The following is a 15,446-nucleotide window of genomic DNA, read 5'->3' as shown; positions in this document are numbered from 1 at the left end:
CTCTCCAGCTTTCTTGCTAATCCTTAAACACGCCGAGCTCATTCCAGCCTCAGGGCCTTTGCAAGGGCTCTCCCCTGTCCTGCCCGAGATTCCCTCGCATCATTTTCTGGTCTCTGCCCAAATGTCATGTCCTCGGAGAGCCTTCCCTGATGACCCACCCCCAACCCAGACACCCATTCCCTCTCCACTTACCCTGTTTGATCTTTCTTTACTGCACCTACTACCCAGAATTGTTTCCTATTTTTTAAATTTATTTGTTTACTGTCCGTGTCCCCACCTCCAAAATGTAAGCTTCTAGATGGGAGAGATTTGAGCATGTCTTGTTCAGGGCTATGCCCCAGCTGTAGAGTCGAGCTGGGCACAGAGCAGCTCTTCAGTAAACGTATTTTGTGTAGCTCAATGAGGAATGGGAAAACAAGAATATAGGAGTGTCCAGAAACCAGTGGCAGTGTGGCTATCATGGTGAGGGAGGGAGGGGACAGCCCTGTGCCTGAGGCATCTGTCTCACATATGGCCATCAGAAAAAAATGTACTCCTTTTAACTGTTTAAAAATAATATTCTCAGTTTTAGCAATATGGGCTTGGTTTGCCTGGCTCGATGAGGATAATAAATAAAAAATAATTAAGGGTAAAAACCAATTCACGTAGTCATTATTGTTTATCTTGTGATAGAAGTAATCATCTCAGTCTTGTTCTCAGCACAGCTTCCATCTCTTGTCTTCTCAGAGCATGTGTATGTTTTTGTTTATGGAAGGGCCTGTTTTATTTTTCTTGATCTGTTTATTAAGTACATACAGTAAAAAACAGAATGAGAAGAATGAACCCAAATTGTTCACTTAGAGCAGGTTTTCTCAACCTCCGCACTATTGACATTTTTGACCAGATAATTCTTTTGTTGTTGGGAGCTATCTTGTATATTGTAAAATGTTCCGCAACATCCCTAGCCTTAGATGCCAATAGTATCCCCCAGGTGTGACAACCAAAAATGTCTCCAGGCATATCCAGATGTGTGGGATCTGGAGAAGGGGGATTGAAAACTAGTGATGTAGGATAGTGGGGCAGGGAGTGGGTTTGATTGTTATCTAGTGTCTTCTGCTTGGACATTTTCAGACCCTCCCCAGCTAACCTCATTCTTTTCACTTATGTCATTTCAGCTCTTCTGCTTAAAAAGAAAATATATGCAATTTCAGGGAAGGGGTTTTGAGCCAAAGGAAGCATGGAATATCAGCCCCACAGTTACAGGTGGAGGTAAATTAAAATTTCATCTTTCTCAGTCAGCTGCTTACCTGGGTGCCCACAACCCTCAGCCTGAGCATCTGTGTGGTAGCTGAAGCAGCCCAGTTCTGGGAGGGGGCATCTTCCTACAGTGGGGCTTCAAATCTTGAGGCCCTGAACCCCTTACGGAGTCAAAGACACTTCCATTTTGCATTCTCTTGCAATGCATCTTTTCTGTCTTCCATTTCATCTCTTCCTTATCAACAAGTAGTTGATATGTTCTGGCTGTGTTCCCAGCCAAATCTCATCTTGAATTGTAACTCCCACAATTCCCATGTGTCATAGGAGGAACCCAGTGGGAGGTGATTGAATTATGGGAGTGGGTGGGTCTTTCTTGTGCTGTTCTCATAGTGCATGACTCTCATGAGATCTGATGGTTTTAAAAATGGGAATTTTTGCCTGCTGCCATCCATGTAAGATGTGACTTGCTCCTCCTTGCCTCCCAGCCATGTGTAACTGTAAGTCCTTTTTCTTAAACCGTAAAACCTTTTTCTTCCCAGTCTTGGGTATATTTTTATCAGCACTGTAAAAATGGACTAATAGAGTAGTTGAATGAAATCTCTTTGGCTTTAACTACAATTTAAAAAATTTTTTTTTATTTTTATTTTTTTATGAGATAGAGTCTCACTGTGTCACCCAGTCTGGAGTGCAGTGGCGCCATCTTGGCTCACTGCAACCCCTGCCTCTCGGGTTCGAGTATTCTCCTCCTTAGCCTCCTGAGTTGCTGGGATTACAGGCGCCTGCCACCATGCCCAGCTAATTTTTGTATTTTTAATAGGGACGGGGTTTCACCATGTTGGTCAGGCTGGTCTTAATCTCCTGACCTTAGGTAATCCACCTGCCTCGGCCTCCCAAAGTGCTGGGATTATAGGTGTAAGCCACTGCACCCGGCCAGCTTTAATTAAAATTTGAAAGGGAAAAAAAGAATTGAGTTTTCTTTTCATGTCTTAAGTAATTTTCGTAAACATTCCTTGAGTTTATCTTCTGACAACTTTCTGCTTGCTACTTTTACCCTCATTACCTCATAGATTCCTCTTGGCAGTCGTATAAAGTAGGGTATATCTACTCTGTTTTTTGGTCTTAGGAGAAATTGAGTCTCAGAGAGGTTAAGGGACACACACACAGTCACAGGAAATTCAGACCTGGGTTTGGTGAAGATTCCAAAGCCCATGTTCTTTCTATTCGATATCAGGTTTAAGTGGATATTAGTGTAGGGGGAATATAAAATATTTGTTTTCTCCACATGCAGAGTGCTGTTGGGAATTCAAAGGGGAAACTGAGGAAGCATTCATAAGCTTTCTGGAAGGGAAAACATCCTCACCTAAAATAAAATCTTGTATTATGACCGGGTGTGGTGACTCATGCCTGTAATCCCAACAATTTGAGCGGCCACTGTGGGCAGATTGCTTGAGCCCAGGAGTTTGAGACCAGCCTGGGTAATATAGCAGAACCCCCTCTTTACAAAAACAGTACAAAAATTAGCTAGGTGTGGTGGCACACACCTGTAGTTTCAGCTACTTGGGAGGCTGAGGTGGGAAGGTCACCTGAGTCCAGGAGTTTGAGGCTACAGTGAGCTATGATCACTCCACTGCACTCCAGGCTGTGTGATAGAGTGAGACCCTGTCTCAAAAAAACAAAACAAAACAATACTTATGTTATGAGAAGACATGAATGTCTGAAAGGATAACTAAAATATAAAAAGCAAACTGTAGACCAGAAGAGATGGTAAGGGTCATTGTAGAGGTAGCATTTCCTGGAAAGGCAAAGGCCTCTTCAGAGTTCTTAAGGTGGACTAGAGATAGATGGTGTTCAAATAAGTGGCAAGGTGAGTGGCCGGGGTAGGGAATGGCTTATGGTGGTGACCTCCGAGCTCTCTCAGGCTGCGTGCATCCTCTCCTGCCCTTTAGTGTCACTTCAACTGGAGAAAATGCTCAGTTACAGAAAGCTGCTGTGAGTGAATGACAACATAAACAAGGAATTTGAATTATATTGACCGCAATAGCATCTACAGACATTTTCAGAATAATAGTTTACATATGTGTGCAACCTCATTTATTTGGTCTTCAGACAGCTAGGGGTATATTTGGTTGGGAGACCCTTCACAGTAGCTGCCACCCACGATTTGGGAATGCCTAACTTAGAGGATGTGTCATAGTAGAGTTTATAGGGGAAATAAAAATAGGGCTGGGCGCGGTGGCTCACGCCTGTAATCCCAGCACTTTGGGAGGCTGAGGCGGGCGGATCACAAGGTCAGGAGTTTGAGACCAGCCTGGCTAACACGGTGAAACCCCCATCTCTACTAAAAATACAAAAATTAGCTGGGCCTGGTGGTGGGCGCCTGTAGTCCCAGCTACTCGGGAGGCTGAGGCAGGAGAATCGTTTGAACCCAGGAGGTGGAGATTGCAGTGAGCTGAGATTGCGCCATTGCACTCCAGCCTGGACGACAGGGTTTGACTGTCTCAAAAAAAAAAAAAGGGAAAAAAAGGGAGAAGCAAGATAAGATAATCAAGAAATTGTACATGTTATGCAGGCCCATGCAAATATCTTCTGCACTGACACCTATGGTCTCTTCAAAAAAATTCTTATTTTCTGGAGTTGGCCTTTTGAAAGATTCTAATGAAAGTCTTTCAGTATAAAACGTATTTGTCTGCACTTACATATTGGCCTTTCTGATGGTCTAAAATCCAACAGGACTCAAGAGTCTTGTTTAAATTTTTGTTTAAATTCAGCAGTTTCCCTCCTATAACTTAAAACATATTAAGTCCTACTCTGGGCCCTAGACTATTTCAAGGGTCCCTGTTTCCTGGAACAAATGAGCCCTCCCCAAAGGCACAGGAGGAAATGACTTGTGTCTGACAGAGTCTGTACTCAGAGAACTTTGCACTGAAGCCCTCCCTCAGGATAATATTAGCATTTACTTTACGCAGACCTTTAATACGCTTGACAAGGGAAACTGCAGATAAGTATACTTTTATAGGGAAAAGGGGCAGCTGAAAGTTGAAAGAAATTACAGAGAAAGTATAAAAAGGAGACAGAGAATGTGCAATACACATTTGATGTAAGAGGAAAACATTTTGGTTATAAGTCCATTTTGTGTTGCTATACAGGAATACCTGAGGCTGGGTAATTTATAAAGAAAATAATTTATTTGGCTCATGGTTCTGCAGACTGGACAAGAGGCATGGCGCCAGCATCTGCTTCTGGTAAGGCCTCCCATGGCAAAAGGAGGAGCAGGCGTGCACACAGCTTGAGAGGGAGTGGGAGAGCAATGGGAGGAGCACCACCCTCTGCATGAGCTCATAGAGCAAGAACTTACTACTATGGGGATGGCACCAAGCCTGCCCCCACGACCCAAACACCTCTAGGCCACACCTTCGACACTGGGGATCACATTTCAACATGGGATTTACAGGGGACAAATATCCAAACCATATAAACGACCTTTACCAGTCTTGAGGGAATCACTGTGTTTTGGATCATGTAATAATGACTCACTGTGATAACCCACTAGCTGAGTGACTGTGGGCAAGCTAACAACCTTCTCCGAGGTTCCAGAAGAAAATGCTCCCATTAGAATTGCTCTCTAAGGTTTTTCCCAAGTGAAAGTTTCACGTATCTTGGCATTTAATGACCTCAAATTATTATGAAAATTATGTTTTGTATACCTTATTTTAAAATACAGAAAAATGTGTGATAGATTTTCATGAATTTTGCTTAAAGGCTTAAAGAGTTTTGGTAGTTTCAGGGTGGTATTAATAAAACTCAACCAATTCAGAAAACTCAGCTCTCTAGAATGGAGCATTTCCTGAGGATTAGCTTGAGTGTTAGTGCATTTTTGAAAGGGAAATTGTAACTGGACACCCTCTTCTTCCAATGATTAGAATGTTTGATTTTATTTGGAGTTATCATGGAAAAAAGGGATACGAGTTAGGGTTGCAGCAGTGTTTGAACTGGGGGTTGAGGAGAATGGGACAGGGTGGACGGAAGAGGGAGATGGATGGGCAGATGAAGACGTGGTGGCAGCAATCCTTACCAGCAGCTGAGCTGACTGCATCATCATATTCATCACAGCACAGTTTGCCTTCCTCAGCACCTCTCTTCTCACTTTCAACCTGTGTGTCAAGTCAGGATTGCTTTTCACAACATGCGAAGGCAACCCTGCTACAGGACTTAACCAAAAAGGGGTTGACTAGCTGGGGTTGGGTGTAGTGACTTCACAGTTCATTAAGTAGCTTGGACTGCTTCAGCATCAGACGGACTTGGAACAGCCTTGGGCAGTTCTGATCTTTTGTGACCCAGCTTCACCTTAGGGATTTTCTGCTTTCTATTGCATGGGACTTACAGCTACATGATCAAAAAATGGCTCTTCACATTCACCTTCAAGCATTGACTTTGAGTTCCAGTCAGGAGAAAGGGAAAGGAGAAGGGTAAAAGCCACAGCTGAGTCTGTCCCTTTGTATTGGGGAATGACTTTCCACCACTTTGTAGACTGGGTCTAACGGCCACTCCAGCTTCCATGCAAGCAAGTGTGTATGTGTATGTGTGTGTGTGTGTGTGTGAATGTAATTTTTTTGAGACAGGGTCTTGCTTTGTTGCCCAGGCTGGGGTGTAGTGGTACAATCGTAGATCACTGCAGCCTTGACCTTCTGGGCTCAAGCCATCCTTCTCCCTCAGCCTCCTGATTAGCTGGGACTACAGGTATGCATTACCATGCCTGGCTAATTCTTTGTTTCTTTCTTTGGTTTTTAGCAGATACAAGATCTTGCTGTGTTTTCCAGGCTGCTCTTGAACTCCTGAGCTCAAGCAATTTTCTTGCCTTGGCCTCCCAAAGTGTTGGGATTATAGGCATGAGCCCCCATTCCTGAACCAAGCCAGTATATTTTTGTAGGCACATTTGGTACCCCACATGAAATCAGGGTTCTTTTGATAGAAGAGGAGAATGGATGTTGGCTGGATAATGAATAGTGTCTGCTACTCTTCTGCAGAGTAAACAGGAAATGCCTAGTGTGTCAAGGTGTCTAGTGTCCCATTGTTCCTATATTTATTCATCACAATTATTGAACATCTACGATGTGCCAGGCACTTTTCTAGGTGCTGATTAGAAAATTTACAGACCAAAATTTCCTCGCCCTCGTGGAACCTACAGTCTTGTGAAAGAGTAAGACATTAACAAGATAAATAAGGACACACACATGTGCTAAGGACAAAAAGCAAAGAAGGGGATGGGCCAGGAAGTGTTGGAGTGGGTATGAAGTGTTACATAGTATGGATGGGGAAGGCTCTGCTGAAAAGGTGAGTTAAAGGTAAGGGCATTCTGGGCACAGGAAACAGCAAATGCAAAGCCCCTGAGCTGGAAATGTGCTTGATGGATTTCAGAAATAGTGAGGAGGCTAGTGCGTTGGAGTAGAAAGAATCAAAGGTAATTTTTATTATGAGATTGGAGTGGTAACGGAGAGCCAGGCCTTGGAGGGAGCTGCAGGTCTAGGTAACAACTTTGGGCTTGCTCTGAGTGACATGGGAATCCTTTTACGGTTTTGAGCAAAGCCGTGACTTGTTTTGATGTCTGTTTTAACAGGTTCACTGTGGTTGCTATATTGAGAAAAGGGGAAGAGTGGAAGCAGGAGGATTCGTGGGAAGCTATTTTAATAATCCAGAGAAGATATAATGTAGCCTGGTCGAGAGTGGTGGTAGCAGAGAATAGTAAGACAAAGGTGATTTCTGGATACTTTTCAAACCTAGAGCCAGTAGATTTGCTAATGGACTAAGTCCAGGGCATGAGAGAATGAGGAGCCAGGAGTGACTCCATAGTCTAGGGCCTGCACAACTGGAAGGATGGGGTGGCGCACGTGGAATGAGGAGGAACACAGGAAGAGCAGCTTGAGAGGTGAAAGACTCAAAATCTGGTTTTGGACACAGGCTTGCAATGCCTGTGACATGCAGGTGCAGATGTTGGTCGGAGGTAGGAGTCTGGAGCTCCAGGGAGTGGCACTGGCTTATCTCCATCTGAGCAGGGGCTCCTGGCACGGTTGCCTGTTGAAACACCACAGCCACTTCTGGCAGCAGCGCCAAACAGACTTACAACAGCCTTGGGCAGTTGTGATCTTTTGTGACCCAGCTTCACCTCAGGGATTTGCTGGGAGGCCAGGCCATGGGCCAGTGTCTGTGGAGGCTTCCTCACGCCTGCTCTGGAAGGGCTGGAATTTCTGCCCTCTCCCACGGAGGGAATGACGTGGTTGAGGCTGGGGCAGCCAGCGGGCTACCAGAGGAAAAAATCCCTGCCTAATGTGCAGCTCAAACAGTGATTTCTGTGAGGACTTGCTTGATCTTCAGGTTGCTAAAGCTGTCACAGAAAGCTGTGTGGATCCCCAGCTGTTTTTTCTTCTCTATTCCTAAAGCGCTTTCCTCTGGGGACCTGAGACTCTCCCCAGTGTGAGCTGTCTTCATCACGAGTCCTGCTAGTTGCTTGTGGATTTTCTAGGAGGCTGACATGGACCTCTGCTGTCTGTGCTGACTGGGAAACATGAAGGGGTGAAGACCGCTTTTAATATAAGAGGTGGAGACCTGGGAGAGAGGCCAGTTGTCCTTTTAAAAAATTCACTGACTGTCTATGGTTGAGAGCCCAGTTTTGCTTAGGATTACGTGTCCCTCACATTTTCCTACATGCCGCAACAAAAACTGCAGAGGGAGTTGATTCACAAAAAGTAGAGTTCTGTTTTACCATGTCACCTGGGGAGTTGTCCCACTTGCTGGGGTGGGCGCAGCATGATTAATGGTTTTATTCAGTGGGCTCGGCCTTGGAAGTCACTGCTGTATTAGTTCCTTGAGAGCAATAATTAATGCCAGACAAGGTCTTAGTTTCCTCATATGTTACAGGAGGAGGTTAGACTAGATGTTTTCTAAGGATCTTATCTCTAACAATGGGTGAGAAGCTGTGGAAATAGCTGGCTTCCTTCATTTCATGACTCTCCAATCCCTGTGGGACAGAGAAGTTAAACAGAAGATGCCTAGATATGTTTTTTCTTCCAAAATTTTAAAATTATGGTAAAATACACATAACATAAAGTTTACTGTCTGCATTAGTTCGTTTTCACACTGCAATAAAGAAATAGCTAAAACTGGGTAATTTATAAAGGAAAGAGGTTTATTTGAATCACAGTTCTGCATGCTGGGTAGTCCTCAGGAAACTTATAATTATGGCAGAAGGCAAAGTAGAAGCACATACCTTCTTCACAAGGCAGCAGGAGAGAGTGAGCACTCAGGGAAACTGCCACTTTTAAAACCATCGGGTCTCCTGAGAACTCTGTCAGTATCATGAGAACAGCATGAGGGAAATTGCCTCCATGATCCAATCGCCTCCCACCAGGTCCCTCCCTCAACATGTGGGGATTACAATTTGAGATGAGATTTGGGTGGGGACACAGAGCCAAACCATATCATTCTTCCCCCGGCCTCTCCCAAATCTCATGTCCTTTTCACATTTCAAAACCAATTATCCCTTCCCAACAGTCCCTCAAGGCCTTAACTTATTCCAGCATTAACCAAAAAGTCCAAGCCCAAAGTCTTATGTGAGACAAGGCAAGTCCCTTTTGCCTAGAGCCTGTAAAATCAAAAGCAAGTTAGTTACTTCCAAAATACAATGGGGGTACAGGCATTGGGTAAATGTTCCCATTCCAAATGGGAGAAATTGGCCAAAACAAAGGGACCACAGACTCCATGCAAGTCTGAAACCCAGCTGGGCAGTCATTAAATCTTAAAGCTCCAAAATCTCCTTTGACTCTATGTCTCACATCGAGGGCATGCTGATGCAAGGGATGGGCTCCCATAGCCTTGGGCAGCTCCACCCCTGTGGCTCTTCGGGGTACAGCCTCTGTGGCTGCTTTCACGAGCTGGTTGAGTGCCTGCGGCTTTTCCAGATGCATGGTGCAAGCTGTCGGTGGATCTATCTTTCAGGGGTCTGGAGGACGGTGGTCCTCTTCACACATCTTCACTAGGCAGTGCCCCGGTGGGGACTCTGTGTGGGGGCTCCAACCCCACATTTCCCTTCTGCACTGCTCTAGTAGAGTTTCTTCATGAGGGCTCTGCCCCTGCAGCAGACTTCTGCCTGGACATTCAGGCATTTCCATACATCCTCTGACATCTAGGTGGAGGTTCCCAAGGCTCATCTCTTATCTTCACTGCACCTGCAGACCCAATACTACATGGAAGCTGCCAAGGCTTGGGGCTTGCACCCAGTGAAGCAATGTGAGGACTCCCTCACTACCACGAGAACAGCATGAGGAAACCACCCCCATGATCTGATCACCTCCCAGCAGGTCCCTCCCTTGACATGTGGGGGTTACAATTTGAGATAAGATATGTGTGGGGACACAGAGCCAAGAAATATTACCATCTTAACCATTTTTAAGTGCACAGTTGAGTGGTATTAAGTACATTCATTTTGTCGTGCAGCCATCACCACCATCCATCTGCAGAAGTCTCCAGCTTGTAGAAACCCTATTCCCATTAAACCACAGCTCCCCATTCCGCCCTCCATCCAGGTCCTGGCAACTACTATTCTACTTTGTATTTCTAATTTTGACTACTCTAGATACCTCATGTAAGTAGAATCATAAAATAGTTGTCTTTTTGTGATTAGCGTATTTTACTTAGCGTATGTCCCCAGGTTTCATCCATGTTACAGCAAATGTCAGAAGTTCCTTCCTTTTCTAAGACTGAATAATATGTATGTATGTATATATATACTACAATTTGCTAATCCATTCAGCCCTTGATGGAGATTTGGGTTGCTTCTACATTTTAGCTATTGTGAATAATGCTGCTATGAATATTGGTGTGCAAATATCTCTTTGAGACCTTGCTTTCAGTTCTTTTCATTATATACACAGAAATAGAATTGCTGGATCATATGGTAATTCTATGTTTAATTTTTTGAGGAACTGCCATACTATTCTCCACAGTGGCTGTACCGTTTTACATCCCTGCCAACAGCGTAAAAGGGTTGCAGTTTCTTTGCATCCTCACCATTTGCTTTTTTTCTTTTCTTTTCTTTTTGATAGTAGCCATTCTAGTGGGTATGAAGGTGATATCTCATTGTGGTTTTGATTTGCATTTACCTAAATCATTAGTGACATTGATCATCTTTTCATGTGTTTATTGGCCATTTACTCATCTTTGGAAAAATGTCTATTCAAGTCCTTTGCTTATTGAAAAACTTTTATTAACACATTTTTTTTTTGAGACAGAGTTTCACTCATGTTGCCCAGGCTGGAGTGCAATGGCACAATCTCGGCTTACTGCAGCCACCACCTCCTGGGTTCAAGCAATTCTCCTGCCTCAGCCTCCTGAGTAGAAAATTTTTTTGTGTATGGATTTAAGGGGTACAAGTGCAGTTTTGTTACATGAATGGATTGCACAGTGGTGAAGTCAGGGCTTTTAGCATATCCATCACTGGAGTAACGTACATTGTACCCACTAAGTTGTTTCTCCTCATCCACTCCCCTTCCTAACCCTCACCCTGCTGAGTCTCCATCGTCTACCACTCTACACTCTACACCACTTCTATAGTCTATGTCCCTGTGCATACATTATTTAGTGCCCACTTATGTGGTGTTTGTCAGAGTTGCTTCACCTAATATAACCCTTTGCTTATTTCTGAATTGGATTGTTTGTGTTTTTCTTGTTGAGTTTTAGGAGTCCTCTATATATTTTGGATGTTTATCCTTTATCAGATATATAATTTGCAAATATTTTCTCCCAATCTGTGGGCTGTCGTCTTTTTACTCTGTTGATAGTGTCTTTGGATGCACAAAATTTTAAACTTTTCATGAAGTCCAGTTTGTCTATTTTGTTTTCTGTTGCCCGTGCCTTTGGTGTCATCTATAAGAAATCACTGCCAAATCCAGGGTCATCTGTGACTTGATATATTGTCTGTGCTGTTTCCGAGCCTCAATCTCTTCTCTACCCCACTTATTTGTTTCTTTCTTTCTGTTTTTAAATAGAATTATTAGCCCAATAGATCAATAAAATGCTTTATACTTACTACATCTTCATTCATTCCACAGACAGGGAGAGTCTTTCAAATAAGCAAAAGCAGAGTGGAAATGGGAGAGTGCGGCATGGCTGGCTGCAGCAGACGGCCTGGGAAGGGGTTGGTGGTGAGGAGTCTGCAACACAGTGAGGCTCGACCTTGTAGCATCTCATCTGCTGTGGTGAATGGACGGATTGAAGATAAACAGTAGACTCACAGGCACATTACCAAGTTGTAGGGCTAATATCTACTGGTCTCTTGAACTAGTCGCTTAACCTTTCTGAGCCTCAGTTTCCCCATTTTATTTATTTAACAAACATGTAGCACTAAGCACTGTTCTAAGCACAGTACAAATATTAACTCATTGACTCCTACCACCAATCCTATGAGGTAGATACTCCTATTACCCCTGTTTTACAGATGGGGAGACTGATGCTGGGAGGGGTTAAGTAACATGTCAAGGCCACAGAGGCAGTACGTAGCAGAGCTGGGATTTGGAACTCAGGCTTTCTAGTTTCAGAGCTCATGCTCTTAACCATTATGTCATGCTGCCTCTTTAAAAAGGGGGAGAAGTCATCCCTACCTGTAAAAGTTATTCAGAAAATCAAATGAGATGATGTGTGTAATAGTATGTCATGTATTACACTGTGTTTTGCAAATACTGTCATTATTAATAATAATTAAGCAATACTCTGGAAATAGATAAAATTCTCAAGGAATCTCATAGGAAGAAAAGAATGGATTAAGGATTGAGCCTTGGGAATGTCTATACCCAGAATCCAAGAGCTTGGATTTGGAACAATATTTGATAGACTCGCTGCTGATGCCCTTGTGGACAGGGTCACAGTCAGCTGCAGAAGCTGGAGAGAAACCCCAAACTGCTGACTTCCAGCGGCATTTGCAGAAGGATGTTGTGAAGGGCAGTGAGGTGCTCAAGTTGATCATGTACGTGTGGAGAGCACCAAAGCCAGTTCTCTCCCACTGGCGAATTCAGAATTCAGAAGTCCGTGAGGCCATCTGGGGTTCTGACTCTTCTTTGCCTTCCCGCGGTGCATTTTCCCAAGCAGATCAGAGCTCAGACCTGCTGCACTTGTTAAGTGAGAGGTTTTGAACAAAGACATTGCTAGATTTGTGGTGCCCTAATGGGGAGAGGGCCAAAGCACTGTGCATTGCAACAGACTCTGGGTTGGCTGGGTGGGTACATGCCCCTGGGGTTGCAGAGGCCATGTCCTTGTGCCTGCTATCTGTGGGGCAACTTTCGGTCGAGTGCCAGGGAAGCATGGAGGGAGCACAGGAGGGAGCCTTCGCACCTGGCTGTTTACACATAGGTGTGGACACCCAGGGAGCCCATGATCTCTTTCTGCCTCTCAACGAGCTGTGTGGCCTGGTTTGTGGTTGGGATGAAAGTAGGGGTTCCCTTTCTTTATCTCAGTTACAGGGTGGTTATTAGAACCTTCTTCCCAAGCCTACCCCCACCACACACCCTGCCCCGGTTAGTGACTGATGTGTGTGAAGTGCTTTGAGGTGCTGAGATGAAGGGGCCCTAAGAGTGTGGCCAAATGGGCAGCGGGATGATTTCCCCCAGGCTTGTTGGAAGAGGTGTTGAGGGATTTTCCTCACCTGGAGGACTATTTATTTGAACAGCTTATGTACCTACCTGTTTGCACTTGATTTCTTTAGAAGAGGGCAGCTGGAGGTCCCAGCGCATCAGGCTGGTCCGCTCTTCGTAAGAATTGATAGTGGGATTCGCAGAGTGGAAATGGAATGGTGCATTCTGCTCTAAAGGAGCCTGTGGAGGAGGAAATGGAACACTGCCTCACTCAGGCAGATTTAAGGATATCAGAAGAGACCTTTATGATTTAAAAAAACCCATTTTCTCTGGAGCAGACTTCTGGAGAGGACAGGTGTGTCTTGTCCTATGCAGGAGACCCTCATTAGAGAGGCGTGAGGACCCGCCTCCTTCCGACCACCACACCCCACCAGTAATCCCAGGCCTGTGATTTGCAGGTTCTCAGGCTGTCCCTTGGATGGCCTCCTATATGAGGGGCATTGTGGAGATGGGGGAGGTCTCACTTTCCTTGCAGTGGCTTGTGAACTGGGACATAGATCTTCTGATCCTAAAGGGACACACTCTGGGGGTGAAGAGCTTCTCAATGCCTCCATATGAGAAGAGTCTACTTCCTAGGGGGGCCCAGGAGCCCATGGCAAAAAGAGGAGGAAAAGGAGGAGGCTGAGGCAGGCAGAGCTGTGCTTGAGTTGGCCTACACTTGACAAAGGGAAGGCTTCTGGTAGCAGTGTCCAAAGAGGTGGAGTCTCGACATGCGGTATGTAGATCATGATATATCAGAATATTAGGATTCTGTAAGTTGCAAGTGATAGAAACCCAGCAAAATTAGTGTAAGGAAAGGAAAAAAAGTGACTGGCTTATGTAACTAGAAAAAGAAGATTCAGAATCTCAAATCCTTTTATCGGCATTTGTGGATGAATTCACCTGTGTCCCCCCGACCTATCCACCCCTTTGTCCTGTGCTCTCATCCTCTGCTTTATTTGCTGGTAAGCTCCTCCCATGTAGTGTTAAAGATGGCCGGCTGCTGCAACCCTGGGTTCGTACTTTGTCACACTGCCAGCCCTGTGGTAAGCTAGCCTGTCCTCCAACGCTTCCCGCCAAAATCCTGGACCTAGGGTTAGGTGAGCATCCCTAGCCCCATCAGGGAGACTCTCTAGCCACCCTAGTTGAGCTGACCCCTAGAGCTGCAAGTGATGATGGCTTTACCCAAATCACATGGCCTAAAAATTTGAAAAGGGTAGGCCAGAAATAGGTCATTTCCCAAAGTAAAATCAGGTTAAACTCTTCAAATGGTAACACTAGCATGCAGTGAAGTGTTACTGTGCACCAGATGCTGCTCCAGGCACTTCGTACAAATGAACTCAGTCCTCACAATAGCTCTAAGAGGAAGATGAGACTCATTTTATAGACAAGGACACAGAAGGCAACTGTTTTACTTAGGCTTATGTAGCTAAAAAGTGGATGGGCTGGGCTTCAGATCCAGACAGTTGGCTTTAGCATCTGTGCCTTTTTTTTTTTTTGAGACATAGTCTCACCCTGTCTCTTAGGCAGATGGCGCAGTCTCGGCTCCTGGGTTCAAGCAATTCTCCTGCTTCAGCCTCATGAGTACCTGGGATTACAGGTGTGTGTCACCATACCTGGCTAATTTTTGTATTTTTAGTAGAGACAGGGTTTCACTATGTTGGCCAGGTTGGTCTCGAACTCCTGACCTCATGATCCAGCCGCCTCGGCCTCCTAAAGTGCTGGGATTACAAGCGTGAGCCACAGCGCCTGACTGGCATTTGTGCTCTTAACCATCAGGGCCACACAGTCTTTCTGACAAGTGCAGGGCAACAGCAATATGATCAGGAAGAAATTTTTACCTTAAGTCAATCAAAATGAAAGAGTTTTAGGTAAAAATGTGAGACCACAAAATAACCCAGATTTGCACAATAAATAATAGAAAGAACCTAGCCTTATGCTGTAGTAATCCTGTCCTTGAAGCTCAAGGCATTTCTGGAATTATTTCTTGGATATTACCATGCAAAGCAGTTTATAAAACACAACAGATACCTGTCTCAATACTCTAGTGTTGCCTTGTTTTTGATTTTTGTTTTTTAACTTTTAAGTTCAGTGGTACATGTGCAGGTTTGTTATACAGGTAAACTCATAACACAGGGGTTTGTTGTGCAATTATTTTGTCACCCAGGTACTAAACATAGTACCTAATAGTTATTTTTTCTGCTCCTCTCCCTCCTCCTATCCTCCACCCTCAAGTAGGCCTTAGTGTCTGTTGTTCCTCTCTGTGTTCTCATCATTTAGCTTCCACTAATAGGTGGGAACATGTGATATCTGGTTTTCTGTTTCTGCATTAGTTTGCTAAGGATAACAGTCTCCAGCTCCATCCTTGTCCCTACAAAGACTATGATCTCGTTCTTTTTATGTGTACATAGTATTCCATGGTACATATGTACCACATTTTCTTTATCCAGTCTATCATTGATGGGCACTTGGACTGATTACAAAATGGTATTAATTACTGAATTGAGTGATAAGATTTGACTTTGACCTGAAGCCGTTGCCAGTAGTCTAATCCAG

At 44.5% G+C, this 15,446-nt stretch overlaps 1 protein-coding gene across 5 annotated transcripts in view; it reads left to right on the top strand.

Annotated features, from left to right (window-relative positions):
- GPR161 (G protein-coupled receptor 161) overlaps positions 1–15,446 on the top strand; it is a 57,086-nt gene that overhangs the window by 7,906 nt on the left and 33,734 nt on the right. The window contains exon 1 of one of the 5 annotated variants that reach the window (XM_028850124.2): positions 1,159–1,248. The exons of the other annotated variants lie outside the window; for them this stretch is intronic. Within the exon in view, the coding sequence (XP_028705957.1) occupies positions 1,179–1,248 (70 nt within the window). The 5' untranslated portion in view covers positions 1,159–1,178. Of the gene's footprint in view, positions 1–1,158; positions 1,249–15,446 lie in introns of those variants that run through there. 5 annotated transcript variants of the gene reach the window in all.

Source organism: Macaca mulatta, chromosome 1 (genome assembly GCF_049350105.2).
Source record: "Macaca mulatta isolate MMU2019108-1 chromosome 1, T2T-MMU8v2.0, whole genome shotgun sequence".
NCBI classification, from domain to species: domain Eukaryota; kingdom Metazoa; phylum Chordata; class Mammalia; order Primates; family Cercopithecidae; genus Macaca; species Macaca mulatta.
This window is presented reverse-complemented; position numbering and strand designations above follow the sequence as displayed.